Genomic DNA, 15,199 nt, shown 5'->3' on the forward strand with positions numbered 1-15,199 from the left:
AGAAAAAAAAAAAGCAGGGAAAGGGGTGCTCTGGTTTGGATTTCAGTTTGAGTGAAGGAGGGTCCATGTGTTAGAGGCTTGGTCCCTGGGTGGCACTATTTGGTGGTGGTGGATCCTTTAGAAGGCAGGGCCCAGGGGCCAGCACTGTGGTGTAGCTGGTAAAGCTGCCAGCTGCAGTGCTGGCATCCCATATGGGCACCGGTTTGAATCCTAGCCGCACTACTTCTTCTTCTTCTTCTTTTTAATTATTTATTTATTTGAAAGGCAGAGCTACAGAGAGACAGAGGCAGAGAGAGAGAGAGAGAGAGAGAGGTGTTCCATTTTCTGGTTCACTCTCCAGATGGCTGCAATGGCCAGAGCTGTGCCAATCCAAAGTCAGGAGCTGGGAGAGTCTTCCAGGTCTCCCATGCAGGTGCAGTGATCCAAGGACTTGGGGGCCATCTTCTACTTTCCCAGGTCACAGCAGAGAGCTGGTTGGAAGTGGAGCAGCAGGGACTTGAACTGGCACCCATATGGGATGCTGGTGTTGCAAGCGGTGGCTTAACCTGCTACACCACAGTGCCAGCCCCTGCTACATTCCTTTTTTTTATTTATTTTTTTGACAGGCAAGTGGACAGTGAGAGAGACAGAGAGAAAGGTCTTCCTTTGCCTTGGTTCACCCTCCAATGGCCGCCACGGCCAGTGCACTGCGGCTGGTGCACCGTGCTGTTCCGATGGCAGGAGCCAGGTACTTATCCTGGTCTCCCATGGGGTGCAGGGGCCAAGCACTTGGGCCATCCTCCAGTGCACTCCCTGGCCACAGCAGAGAGCTGGCCTGGAAGAGGGGCAACCAGGACAGGATCTAGTGCCCCGACCAGGACTAGAACCCGGTGTGCCGGCGCCGCAAGGAAGAGGATTAGTCCAGTGAGTCGCAGTGCCGGCCTCCTCCATTTCTGATCTAGCTCTCGGCTATGGCCTGGGAAGGCAATGGAAGACCACTCAAGTTCTTGGGCCCCTGCACCCATGTGGGAGATTGGAAGAAGCTCCTGGCTCCTGGCTTCGGATTGGTGCAGCTCTGGCCATTGTGGCGAACTGGGGAGAGAACCAGTGGATGGAAGACTTTTCTCTACCTCTGCCTCCCCTTCTCTCTCTGTGTAACTGTGAATTTCAAATAAATAAATAAATCTTAAAAAACACCATTGTATCCTGTGAAAGATAATCCTGTTGAAGAAGTTTCAGTTTTGAGCTAAGAAGATTTTGAAGCAATCAAGAATAGAGATTCCATAACAAGTCAGATTTCACTTTTGGTAGCCCAGTGTCATGAAATGAAACCAAACCTTGGTGCCATTGTAGAATATAAAAGAAGGAAGAATTATATTTGTAAAGGGTAGCAGAATTGGACAAAATTACTTATGAAAGAGATAATTTTAGACAAGCAAAGGAAGATCTGTGGAAACACAGGCTGAATGAATTTATGGCAGACTGTTATATAGTAACAAATACAAGAGAATTACCAGATGCTTACCTTGGGAGGGGAAGCTGAACTGGAGCTTAGAGACAGCTTGGATCCTTTCTCTGAAGGAATCCTGCGCAGTGTTCCACCACCTAAGGAAAGTTGGAAGATCTTCAACCATTCAGCAGCAGAGAAAACACTTTGTTCCTTGGCTTTAGAGTTTGCTCTCCATCATTACAAACCCACTCCCCTTTACTTCATGGATGAAACTGATGCAGCCTTTGATTTTAAAAATGTGTCCATTGTTGCATTGTATATATGTGAACAAAAATGCCCAGTTCATCATAATTTCTCTTTGAAACCACATATTTGAGATTTTGGATAGACTTATTGGAATTTACAAGACATAAAATATAACAAAAAGTGTTGCTGTCAACCTAAAAGAAGTTGCATCTAAAGGACTGTGTTGAATTTGTTCCTACTGAAGACTTCCAATTAAGTTGGGATACATGTAGTGTATTATATTGATTATCTAATTGTAATGAATTATATAAAAATACATATTCCTAAAGTGAATCACACACTTGGTTTGTATTTTATTCTGTTAATTAAAAGTCAAAGTCTAATAAAATATTCTCTGTACATGCAAAAAAATTAACAAAACTAGCAACACTAAGGAGTTCTTCTACATCCTTAAGTCAATTCTGTCCTAAGTAAGTTTTGATTTTACAGCCACTCTCCACATTTTGTATATATGAAGACATAGAATTTCAACAGTATATTTATCCTGAAAATTCATAGGCATGTAAGTAGCAAGATTTCTAATCCAGAAAGCGATTGTTTGCTAATATGAATTAACCAATAGTTTGAATATTTAAGTGTTTATAAAGTATTTGAAAGAAAAAAAGTCAATGAACCTAAATGGGAACTTGGCTTAGCAGTTAAGATGCTATTTGGGATGCATGCATCCCTTGTGGGCGTGCCTGGGTTCAAGCCCTGGCTCTACTCTTGATTCTAGCTCCCTGATACCATGCCTCTAGGGAGGCAGTAGCTGAGAGCTGAAGAGTTGGGTCTCTGCCACCCTAGTGGGAGACCAGGATTGGGTTCCCAGCTCATGGCTTTAGCTCAGCCCAGCCTCAGCTGTTGTGGGTATTTTGGGAGCTTTCTCTTTGTCTCTCAAATAAAATAAATTATGTCTCTAGGGAAATGCTGGTTCCTCCAGACCTGCCCATCAGCTGTACTAAGCTGGAGACAGCAAGCACACGGAATCTCTGAAGTGGATCTGAATGTGCATTTGGTTTTAATAATATGCTCAGGCAAACGTGAAATAAAGAGCATGTTCAAGGATCTTGGGACCATTTTGAAGGCCAAAGCCAGCTTCTGGTCAATGGAAAAGCACCCAGTGCTGTATGGAGCCAAAGCTCAGCACACATCCTCACTACTGTAGCAGAATATGTGAGCATTTCTGAGAATGGAGGGCATCAGGACTGGGGCAGGTTCCCGAGGAGCACAATTCCCAGGATCTCTATATGGGAAGATCTGAGTGGACAGGGGCCTTTTCTGCATTCCAGGAGCTGCCAGGTACAGACACCCTGGTGTGTCTGGTAGGAGAGGTTGTTCTTTGGTATCCAACACTCAGGGATGGAGATAAACACCGCTCCTATCACGTCCCCAGGGTCTGTTGGTATGCTTTTCAAATAATGATTTCCTTATTTTATATGCTTTGAAGAGCCTTTTTTTTTAAAGGATTATTTATTTGAAAGGCAGAGTTACAGAGAGAAGGAGAGAGAGGGAGAGGGAGAGAGAGAGAAAGGGAATCTTACATCTGCTGGTTCATTCTCTAAGTGGCTGCAATGGCTAGGGCTGGGCCAGGCCAAAGCCAGGAGGCCAGGAGCTTCTCCCTGGACTCCTACATGGGTGCAGCACTTGGGCCAACGTACTTTACATCTGAAGTCCTCCTTTCATGTTCCTTCTTCCTTACATGAAAACATTGCAAGAAATAATCATCACCAATCCTTTTTTGGATATATTGCAATGTTGAAACACAATAGATAATTCACAGCACATTTATTTGTAAGATACCAGAATAAAGCTAATTAAGTATTCTCATCAATTATCCCTTGCCCAATGCCAGTTTGCTCTCCAGATGGAGTATTCTGCATCATGTTGACATGCAGCCCCCTTTTTATGCAATTCAGATGTTACATGGTGCTCCATGGTGATGCATACCAACATTCTTTGGAAAATTACTTAACTTCCATCCTCTGGTTTACTCCCCCGATGGCCACAACAATCAGGGCTGGGCCAGGCCAAAGCTAAAAGCCAGGGTGGCAAAGGCCCAAATCCTTGGGCCATTTTACACTGCTTTTCTGAGGCCATTAGCAGGGTGTGGATCAGAAGTGGAGCAGCTGGGAGCTGAACTGGCACCCATATGGAATGCTGATGTTGCAGTTGGCAGCTGTATCTGCTATGTCACAAAGCCATCTTGAAACCTTTTTCTTTAATTAGAAAAGGTATATAGCATATCCATTCCTAATTTTTTAAAACACTATGTTATGAAGATGGTGCTTGTTTTATTCTATAGAGTAAGTCATTAAAAAGGACTATCACATGTAAATAGTGATAATTCCTTTTACGAGCCATCCTGAAATATAAGTAAAGCTGTGGTGACAATAATAAAATACAGTTAACAAAATAGAGGGATGCCTTTATGATCAAATTTCCAACAGTCAGAAGCATATTTAGGAAAATAATAAACATAATATCATAAGTGCATAATCTCATTAGTTCAGAGAGAAAACTGACCATTTTGTTTTTTTATTCATTTTTTAAAAGATTTACTTATTTCTTTGAACGTCATGTTACGCAGAGAAGGAGATGCAGAGAGAGAGAGAGCGAGAGCGAGAGTGAGAGAAAGAGAGAGGTCTTCATTCACTTGTTCACTCCTCAGATGGCTGTAATGGCTGGAGCTGCACCAATTTGAAGCCAGGAGCCAGGAGATTCCTCCGGGTATTCCCATGTGGGTGGCAGGGACCCAAGAACTTGAGCCATCTTCCACTGCTTTCCCAGGCCATAGCAGAGAGCTGGATTGGAAGTTGAGCAGCCAGGACTTGATCCAGTGCCCAGATGGGATGCCAGCACTGCAGAAAGCAGCTTTCTCTACTAAGCCACAGCGCTGGCCCCAAAACTGACCATTTTAACTTGCAATCAAGGCCCTATGTGAGGGCCAGCATTGTGGCTCAGCAGGGTTATGCCACCATATTCAATGCTGACATCTCATGTGAGCACTGGTTTGAGTCCCAGCTGCTCCACTTCCTATCCAGTTCCTGAGTAAGGTGCTTGGGAAAGCAGCAGAAGATGGTCCAAATGCTTGGGCCCCTGCACCCACGTGGGAGACCCGGATGGAGTTCCAACCTCCTGGCTATGGACTGGTCCAGCCCCAGCTGTTGCAGCCATTGGGAGTGCATGGAAAATCCCTCTCTCTCTGTAACTCTGCCTGTCAAATAGGTAAATAAGTTTTTAAAAAAGAAAAGTTATGGCAGAAAGAAAAAGAATACTGAACAAATGGCAAGCGGTGCACCCAGTAATTAGAGAAATCCAATCTCAATTATATCAGGTATTATTTTAAAACAAGCAGACTATTCCTGTTAAACATTGTTTGACTATACTTAGCTATAAATATATACCTAAAATATAAGGCTTAAAGTAGAAAAATGAAAAATCCATTTCATGTGACTTATTCAATTAATGACTGCATAAATATCAAATAAAAGAGGCTGTAGATTTAAAGCAGTTTATTATTGTGACTAATATTTTTATATTTGTAAGCATATATTATCCTACTATGATTGCTTGATAACAAATGTAATCTAATAGTGTGTATTACACCCTATATACATACACACATGTGTGTAAGCATGAGTACAGGGTCTTGTAATATGGCTACCAAATAACTGTGCCTATACTATTGTACAACAAGTATTATAAAGCAAATACAAGGTACATGTTTCTGATAATGTTGGGGGATTTTGTATTCCTTATCGAGGCAAAGCAGAGCCTGGATACCCTGGAGTCACAGCTCATGAGAAGATAGGGGCTAAGAGTTGGGAAACAGCCAGCAAATAATGCAGAGATGTTCACTGTCAATCGACTGGGTTTACTAAGAAGAGCCAAATACACTTGGAAAGTGGAGGAGACCGTGTAAAAAAATACAAATGTGCTCACCAGAGCAAGGATGCTCCGAGTAGCTCTGGATTCAGGGGAAGTCCTGGGGGAAGCATTCCTGGGACCATGAATGTGCTGCACCTGCTGCTTGTGTCTGTGCAGGATGAACACCATGGAGCTGCTGGCCAGGAGCATGAGCCCCAAGGACACAGCATCAGGCAACAATAGTAGTGCCAAGAAGAGCGAGCCTGTGAAGGTGTCTTGGAAGACAGCGTTACAGTACCCATAGTCTTTTCTCTTTGTGATGCTTGTGTTGATCCACTTACTAGTCACGTAGATGGGGGAAATGGTGTTTATTAACATGTTCAGGATCCAGCACAGCATGGAGGAGAGGCCTATGTACCTGGGAGCTTTGACTTTAAGCCCTGCCCACCTAGAGTTCCTGGGGCTGATGGTGATGGCCTGGAAGATACTCAAGAAGCAGGTGCTTTCGATGGACACGGCCCTGGACACTCTTCGTACATAGAAAAGAAGGTTGCACTCAGCATCGCTGGGGAGAAATTTCCACCTTAAAGCTGTCACTGCCTGTGGCACTCCATAGGAGAGAATGACCAAGCAGTTGGCTACAAGGAGGTGCCTCAGAATCAAATCTGTGCATCTTGCCTTGAATCCAGTCAAGGAAAGGAAGACATGATGGGAAAGAAGAGAGAAGTTCCCCAGAATCCCACATATGACCTGAGCTAAGAAGAGCGTTCCTGTGGCCACCTCCCAGGAAGCCATTCTGCTAGCTCCTGGTGACTGACATGTATCTTCACACCAGGTACCTGCATGAGAAGACCAAGAGTGAGATGCATTTACAGCACCAGCTGAACCCCAACCTTCTCCAGGAACTGTGATTCCGCCACTGAGATATACTGAGAGCTCTTCTTCTTTTATTAAGTGATCTGCCCCCGCCCCCCAAAATGAAATCGTCTCTTTCACAACAAAATAGATACAACTGGAAACCATTGCACTTAGGAAAATAAGCCGGTCCTCCAAAAACAAATACCTTATGTTCTCTCTCATCTATGGTAACTAATAGAGTACCTAAAAGGTAATCTATAGGTGTGAAGTTGACACTCTGTGATGTGATGATTTTGAACAGCCCTTGTCTTGACTGTTGAGGAATAATGCTTTTTTGTTTGTTTGCTTTTTTGATTTTTCTTCATACTATTTGTTGAACTCTCCACTTAGAGTCAGGTTAATTTTATGAATTTAAAGTTAACTTACAATTGATCTTGTGAAAAATAAGAGTAGGAATGAGAGAAGGAGGAGAAAGAAGGGTAGGAGTATTGTCTGGAGGGAGGAAGTGTGGGAAGAATCACTATTTTTCTAAATTTGGATATATGAGATGCATGAAGTTTATCTTCCTTAAGTAAGAAAAAAAAAGAGATTTCCAAGAGTTTAGGGTGTAACCTGCAGACAAGACTTACAGTGTGTGAATCACTGCAGTAAAGAGCACACACCGGCACCGTCTTTGCTTTCCACAAACATGTGAGGCACTCCCTGCTATTGCTTATATTATAAAGAAGCAGGGAACTCAGAGAAGGAGAAGGTCAGTGTTTTGTGTGAATTCATAAACAGGCTGGGGGACTTGAACAGGTGAGGACTTGAAACTGCCTGGACTGGCACTGAAGACATGAACCACCACACGTGTGATAAGCTGGTTAGCTGTGATCCCCAAAGAGCCTAGTAATGAGGGAACTTCAAAAAAGTCCTTGGAAAATTTTAATTAAAAGATAAGCTTATTATAGTGCAGAGATTTCAAAATCCATGCATCATGTTTTCCATAATATGCATCTCCATGATCTTTTGGAAGAACCCTTCATATGCATGAATTTTAAAAAAATGTTTTGGACTAAAATAAACTTACCTTTTAATTCCACTTCCCACTCACTTCTCTGAAGTATCCTCACACATTTGTTTTTGTTTTCATAACTTGTTATCTTATTGTGGATCACAGAATACTTATTTGATGCTATTGTTTGTTAACAAGTCCCTATTTATGTCTGCAGGTCAGCAAATAGGCCAAAATCAATGAGGACTGGAAGATGAGAGATTTTCACCAGTGGAGGTGCACTGAGAGCCGTGCAGACCCCAGAAGCCTGCCCCACATCTGGCTGGAGTCAATGAAAGGAAGAAGGCCTCCACAGGAAGAGGGAAAGTTTAACCTGCTTTCATGCCAAAAATACAAATACAAGGACACCTATGATAGGAACTATTAGTCCAGACCATTCCATAAATTATGGGATGGGAAACAATATTGCATAACATAGCTTTGTGAAACCCATAGTTATACAATTTATTTTATTTAAATGCCATTTCCCCAACTTAAAGAGGGGAAATAATCAACCATAATCCAAAGACCACAGATGTCTTCAGTATAAACATAATCACTGTCTTCATTAGTGGTATCATACACCAAAGTTAGAGAACACATTCCCAACAACTGTCATTCAGTACACAGGAAAATGCGATCCATGTTGATTAATCCCATCTTTATTTATATACATGGAGGTATTACAGGCACACCGCTAGGCATCCTAAAATTTGTACCACGATTCTGTAAAGCTGGTTCAATAGCAGATGATCCTGGAACTACAAATGTACTCCAAAAAGTTCTTGGAACAGTCCTGAAGTACCTTAAAGTCAGATTTCATTATCACTTATATCAAATGCCAACAGTCACTCCCATTGATTATTATACCAAATTGCTTTAGGAATTACCTAGAATTCCAATTAATTCTTTCGTAGCTCAGCTCATACCTCAGGAATTATTCTTCCTCCCTGTGAGGGCTGACTTTGGATGCGGTTCATACATAGACACCCAGGAACATCATCCTTTCCTCTAACATACTCTGCTTCATGACTCTGCCTCTCAAATTGAAATAGAACTCATCCAGCTTCTTCCCAGTGGCATCACGATGCGCTCAGTGAGAGGGTCACAGCAGTCAGTACAAGTGCAGAGGGAAGGCTGTCAGATCCTGAGATATGGGTGTGTGATTCCATGACCTCACCTCCCCACAGACAGAACATTAATTATTATCCACTTGGAGCAGCAATTAGAGTGTAGAGTTGGGACTGGAGACTGATTATGAAAGTTTTTTCCCAGCTGCTAATTATTACTGCAATGAGTAGAAGTTTCTAGTTAGCTTCTCCAAAGGCAACTTTGATGTGTTTGAAAAGGCTTTTTAGACAGTCATTGCAATAGTGCAATGGGGTAAGAAGGGACAGTGGAGATCTGGCACATGAGGGACTGGCAGCAAAGGATGGGAATCTCACTGCATTTCTGGATCCATCAGAAGTCACTTTTATAAAAAAAAAAGTGCAGCTTCCTAATCTGTAGACCATTGAGCTACACTGTAACTTAGGAGCAGAGAAACAAGATGAGACAGAGTAAGTGAGCAGGCTTTTTGAAGATATACAAGGAAAAGGAAGAAAATGATGCTAACAATTTAATTAGAAACCACTGGATTTATTTGTATAGCTGTGTTCCGTGAATTTCATCTCATACACAATTCAATGCCAGCTGATTTAGAAATGTTGTAGGAAAATAAATTTAACAGTATGGCTTCCACTCAGGATAGGAATTACCAACAGAAATAATATCAATAGAAGCGAGAAGATACAAAAGAGGCACTGAGAAATCAAAGTATGGGGTCAGATGTTTAAGAGGTAGATCCTGGCTTCCTTTTGATTTTACAAGAAAAGCTACTACCATTCACCGAATTCTACAGTATGGAATGGTTACCACAGTTCTCCATGGATAGCTAGAGAAGGTTCTGTACTCTCTCTATGTGTGTAATAAAGAGTAGGAAGAGTCTACAGGAATCTTCTAGTCCTGTGTAGAAGGTGTGTTTGGGTGATAATCGCCAGAACAGAAGGTTTCATCAAACTGTGGACACTTGATGCAAGCAAGAAAGACAGTAATTGTATGAATCCTGAAAAAACCAGTAGCCTGTGATTATGGTAAGGCTATTTTCTTACACAATTTAGGTAATGAACATTTAAAGCAAACTTAACATAACCACTATGGGTTTTCTAGGAAACATGTCACATATCTTGTTTTTGCCTCTTCAAAAGGTATTCTCTGAAATGAGAATTTGATCATGGAGAAGGCTATGCCTATGCAAGGGTGTATGGGAAATCTCTTGAACTGCTGATCAATGAACCTGAAATAGCTCTACACGGTGCGTCTATTTCACAGATATATTATATGTATATAAACTACAGCCCAAAACTTTCTATTTCAATTTCTTCAATGCAGTAAATTTCATGGAATACATACAGGTATACTCTAAAAAGTTCATGAGAAATTGAATTAAAAGATAAATTTATTTTGGTAAAAACACTTTGAAATCCATGCACATGAACACTCCTTAAAAAGTTCACAGAGGGGCTGGCTCTGTAGCATAGTAGGAAGCCTCCCATGCAACAACAGCATCCAGCTGCTGCGCTTCCAATCCAGCTCTCTGCTGTGGCCTGGGAGGGCAGTGGAGGATGGCTCAGGTCCTTGGGCCTCTGTATTTCTGTGGGAGACCCAGAGGAGGCTCCTAGCTCCTGGCTTCGGATCGGCACAGCTCTGGCCATTGTGGCCAATTGGGAGTTAACCAGCAGATGGAAGATCCCTTCCTCGCCACCCCCCTCCTTCTCTCTCTGTGTAACTCTTTCAAATAAATAAATGGATCTAAAAAAACAGAAATTCTTTATCTAGGTGGATGTTTACAACTTCCCAATTAAAGATTTAAAGAACACAAATCAGTACTGGAAAACTATATTTACAATAAATAATTTTTAGTTCATGGCTGGTTTCACTTTGATTAAAAAAAACCATACAATTAGTTACAATCTAGGTAGGGCTGCCTTAACATATGTGATCAGCTGTAAGTGTAGGCAAAACTGACTTGCATGTGTGTTGGCTGTAATTGTAGGCAAGGCTGACTTACACATGTGTCAGCTCTACTTAAGGGCAAGGGTGACCTACACCTTTATTTCGAGTGAAATCCAGCTGTTCCAGTGTCAGGGAAGAGCTGCTGCTCTCATGCCAACAATGGGAACGTGGAATGAAACAGGCACTTGCACAGTTGTTCTGGAGTGCATTTCTTAAAATCTAATTTCCTTGTAAGTACTGAACACAGCCACAACTCCGTGAACATTTCTTATGCAAAGCCAGGTGAGGCTCTAGTGAGTGGAAGGTGGAGGAACCTCTTCTGCCAATGGGAGCAGGGCACACCCATCTCTGAGCTCATAAAGGGAGGCCCCTCAAATCAAACTGCATGGTCTACAAGCTGAGCTTCCAGATTACATCTGGGGCAGGTGACCCAGATCCCCCCCGTTACTCCCTTCAGTACTCAGCAGACTAGCCCTCCTTCTTCTTACCTGAAACTTAAGAGAGGTGTTCCGATGGAGAAGAACTGAGGAAAAAGGCAAGACATTTCACATTCCACTGAGAGCCAAATCCACACGTAAGGTAGGGAACTGGGCTGTTTGGACACTGGAAGCACGGTTGTGATTAGGAATGCCAAGACAGGTGTATTCATTGTGTTGTATTTATGCATCGGGGAGGCAAATGGCTTTTAGATTCAGAGAGAGTGAGAGACAGAAAGAGAGACCTTCCATCAGCTGGTTCACTCCCCAAATGGCCGTGATGGCTGGAGCTGGGCCTGTCTAAAGCCAGGAGATTCCTCTGGGTCTCCCACATGGGTGCAGGGGCCCAAGGACTTGGGCCATCTTCTGCTGCTTTCCCAGGCACATCAGCACATTAGCAGGGAGCTGGATTGGAAATGGAGCAGCCGGAACTTGAACTGGTGCCCATATGGGATGCTGGTGCCACAAGCAGTGGCTTTACCCACTCTGCCACAGTGCCCTTCCCCCAAGAGTTTCTTAAACAAAAAAATACTTATTTACTTATTTGAAAGGCAGAGAGAAATACTCATTCCCCAAATGCTAGGGCTAGGAGAGGCTGAGGTCAGGAACTCCATCTGGGTTTCCATGTGGGTAGCAGGGACCCACCTACCTGAGGCATCACCTGAGCTTCCCAAGGTGAGAATCAGTAGGAATCTGGAACCAGGAGCAGAGCCAGGACTCCAGCCCAGGCAGTGTGATATGGGACATGGATGTCCCAGAGGCTTCTTCCCCACTGCACCAATAAATAAATATGCACAAGAAAGGAGGAGGACAGAAGAAAGTTCCCAACTCTTAAGTGTGAGCTGGGGCAGTTACTTCCAACCCAACAATACCACATGGAAAGGCAGAAACAGGTGCAATTTTAGAGTGCAGACGACTGAGAAATATTACTGCAGTGAGCTGATCAAAAATCTCAAAAATCATACTCCATGACGGTATGCATCCTTGGTATCCTGTGATAAACATGGTAATTCACCTCAGATTGTGGTCACCCAAACCTTACAGACCCAATCTGGTCCCGAGAAAAATATGACACATTCGTACAGAGGGTCCTCCAACAAAATATTTCACCTCTCCAACTGTCACAAGATCACTGAAAACAAGGAGAGCCTGAAGAACTGCCAAGTCAAGAGGAATCTAAAGAGACTTGTCAGCAAACTAATGTATCCTGGAGAGGACCCTGGGGCCCCCCATGAAAACTGGGTAAAAACTAAGGGAAACAGCACAAGGAGTGGATTTCATTAGCACTGGTTCACTAATTGTCACACGTGTCTCAAACTAATATCTGGGAATTCTCCATATTGTAACTTTTCTGAAAGTGTTATGGAAATTATTAAGAACAAAAACAAAAAAAGGATGTGCAACCCTGGTTGGTGTACAAAGCATGAAACATTTAGTACCTGATCCATTACAGGAAAAATTGCCTATTCTTGTTCGAGATCAAGAAGTAATACTTTATATGAATCCCTATTGCTTCTCACAGTTCACATAAATCCACTGAGAAAATGTGAGGCAGTAACACTCAAGAAAATCTAGTTAAAACAACAAATTTCAGTTTATTGATATGGGAGGGGGAAAATCCTGGACTTTTAAAGTTCCCACTCTTAAAAAGTCCCATAAAACTGATACCTTTGACATTTAAAGAAAAAAAAAAAAGGGCTAGCACCGTGGCTCTCTTGGTTAATCCTCTGCCTGTGGCACCGGAATCCCATCTGGACACCGGGTTCTCGTTCCGGTTGTTCCTCTTCTGGTCCAGCTCTCTGCTGTGTCCCAGGAAAGCAGTGGAGGATGGCTCAAGTGCTTGGGCCCCTGCACCTGCATGGGAGACCAGGAGGAAGCACCTGGCTCCTGGCTTCAGATTAGCGTAGCTCTGGCATGGTGGCCATTTGGGGGCTGAACCAACGGAAGGAAGACCTTTCTCTTTGTCTCTCTCTCATTGTCTAACTCTGTCAAAATTAGAAAACAAAACAAAACAAAACAAAACAAAAAAAACAAAACAAAACCCCAAACCCATCGTTTTCATTCCTGCAGACCTGTGAAAATCAGGTCCATGGAAAAGATCAAACCCACCTGGTGCTTAATTGCACCTAAAAATGAACCCTCTCCTTACCACCCCACAGTCCAGCATGTTCCTCCAGGAGGTATGTTTCTACACCAGAAGACTTTTAGAAAAGCAGGGTACACAGGAAGGTTCTGAACCATTTGTCAGGCAAATGCTGGCTGGAGAGGGTTGCTGTGGGGAGGCCACTGAGTGACGCCGCCCTGTTGTGGCACCACTCTGGGAGGTTTAGTGGGCTGAGTGGCTATCAGGAAGGATGTTGGCGGTCAGGGAAAGCAGCCAGTTCTAAGTGGCACAAACACAGTAACTGAATGAGCATGACGGGGACGTACCTGAGCCTTGATGTGAAGATGTGTTACAATTTCTGGTCCTCTTCAGGACACTTCTTTAGGTGTAGGACAGCTGCTCTGGGGGAAAGAGAATGAGACGCTAATGCTTTCTGGATACAGGCTACAGAAAACACCCTCCGAGGAACACCTGCCCCAGGCCATAGCTGAACCCAGTGAAGGGGGCACTGGATGGGAAAGACCCCTGAAATATAAACCTGTAGGTGTCCCCCCCCCCCACTAAACTGATCATCGCTACCCACACACAGGAAACCCTACTCCCCAGGCCACCCCTTCCCTTCATTCAAGTGGCCTGCGTGGCAAGCACTTTGGGCTCTAAAATTGGCTTCTTCTGGCTGTTCTGCGCGCTTCCTGTCATTTCATGCTATGTTCCTGGGCCCACTGCTCCCAGCAGGAACCACACAGAGGGAAGGTGAAGGCAGAGATGTGGAAACAGGTGACACTCATGGCTGTGCTCACTTTATAGGCCCGGCACCCAAACACTACCTCTCCCAGGCACAGCTTAGACACAGGCCCCGTCTGCGCTGACTCCCAGAGCATTACCACCCATCCTTGGCAGCATGTCAGAGGTGCAGCCCGCCTCACAGCACGCCACCCCTGCAGATGGCCTAGAGCAGGTACCCTCACAGAGGCCAGCTGGGTTACTCCCGCTGATGCTCACACAGCCCTGCCCCCATGACCCCATTCGACTCACACACACCTGTGTCTGCCACGGGGTCCAGGGCACATTCAATCACACACACCTGTCCGCCGAGACCCTGGCATCCCTTACAGGTACCTGTTGGAGTCAGACTGCTCCACTTCCGACCCAGCTCCCTGCTAGTGCGCCTGGGAAAGCAGCGGGTGGCCGAACAACACTCACACACACACACACACACACCCCACACCCTCACTCCCCCAGCCACCAGGACACAGTAGTGGCCCAGGCCCAGCCTTGCTTCACGTCACCCGCTCCCTCCCTCACGGTCGTGCCAGCAGCACCCTGAGCTGGCTTCTTTCTGGGGGAGTAAACACTTCCCCTCGGGGCCCAGCCAACCCTATTTACCCGAGAGGACAGGACCGGAGCCCGGCAGCGGGGAACTCCGGACTGCGCCCAGGTGGGACCAGAGAGAAGGAATCACCCTCCCAGCATGCCACGCTGCACACTCCCCATAGGCCTCTGGGAAAGGGAGTCCACAACGCCCCAATCCGCGCGCTTTTTCCCAGCATGCAACTCCGCGCAGCCCTAACAGAGCCCCGGGGGCCTCTGGGAAACGTTCGTCTGCGGGGCATGGTGGACGCCGCCTGCCGAGTTCTCTGCTGCGTAGGCGTCTTACTGGTTCCTGAGGGGGCTGATTTCCCGTAGGCTCGGGGTGAAAGTACTTCAGAGCCAGGGAGCTGCGAATGCCGCGAGCCCTGGTTTCTCCCCGCTCGGGAACAGGACCCTGCTGAAGACGATGCCCCATAGACTCCAGTCAGGGAGCTGTCGGGGGCGTGACCCAGGGGCGGAAGGCCCTCTCTCTCTCCCTCTCGCGGTCTTCAGAGAAGGATTGCTATAGATGATTGTCAACGATTACGGGGGAACAAGTTTGATAACCTAGGAGAGATGGGCCAATTCTTAGCCACATAGAACTTACCAATATTGAATAAGAAATCAAATACTGGGGCCGGTGCAGTGGCCCAGCAGGTTAGGCCGCCGCCTGCAGTGCCAGCATCCCATATGGGCACGCCTGTTGAAGTCCCAGCTGCTCCACTTCTGATCCAGCTCTCTGT

General features: G+C 44.9%; 1 protein-coding gene and 1 long non-coding RNA gene across 2 annotated transcripts; both read right to left on the minus strand.

Moving 5' to 3' along the window:
- Positions 1–1,269: 1,269 nt before the first annotated feature.
- On the minus strand, positions 1,270–14,623 carry LOC138846618 (uncharacterized). The gene is made up of 3 exons (XR_011384162.1): positions 14,493–14,623; positions 13,433–13,507; positions 1,270–1,584 (listed from the first exon to the last, which is right to left on the minus strand). It is a non-coding gene; the product is annotated as an uncharacterized lncRNA (long non-coding RNA).
- Positions 5,414–6,376, minus strand: ORYCUNV1R1664 (vomeronasal 1 receptor oryCunV1R1664). The gene is given in 1 exon segment (NM_001167339.1): positions 5,414–6,376. A coding segment is annotated over 1 exon segment (963 nt).
- Positions 14,624–15,199: the final 576 nt, after the last annotated feature.

Source organism: Oryctolagus cuniculus, chromosome 18 (assembly GCF_964237555.1).
Source record: "Oryctolagus cuniculus chromosome 18, mOryCun1.1, whole genome shotgun sequence".
Taxonomy (NCBI): domain Eukaryota; kingdom Metazoa; phylum Chordata; class Mammalia; order Lagomorpha; family Leporidae; genus Oryctolagus; species Oryctolagus cuniculus.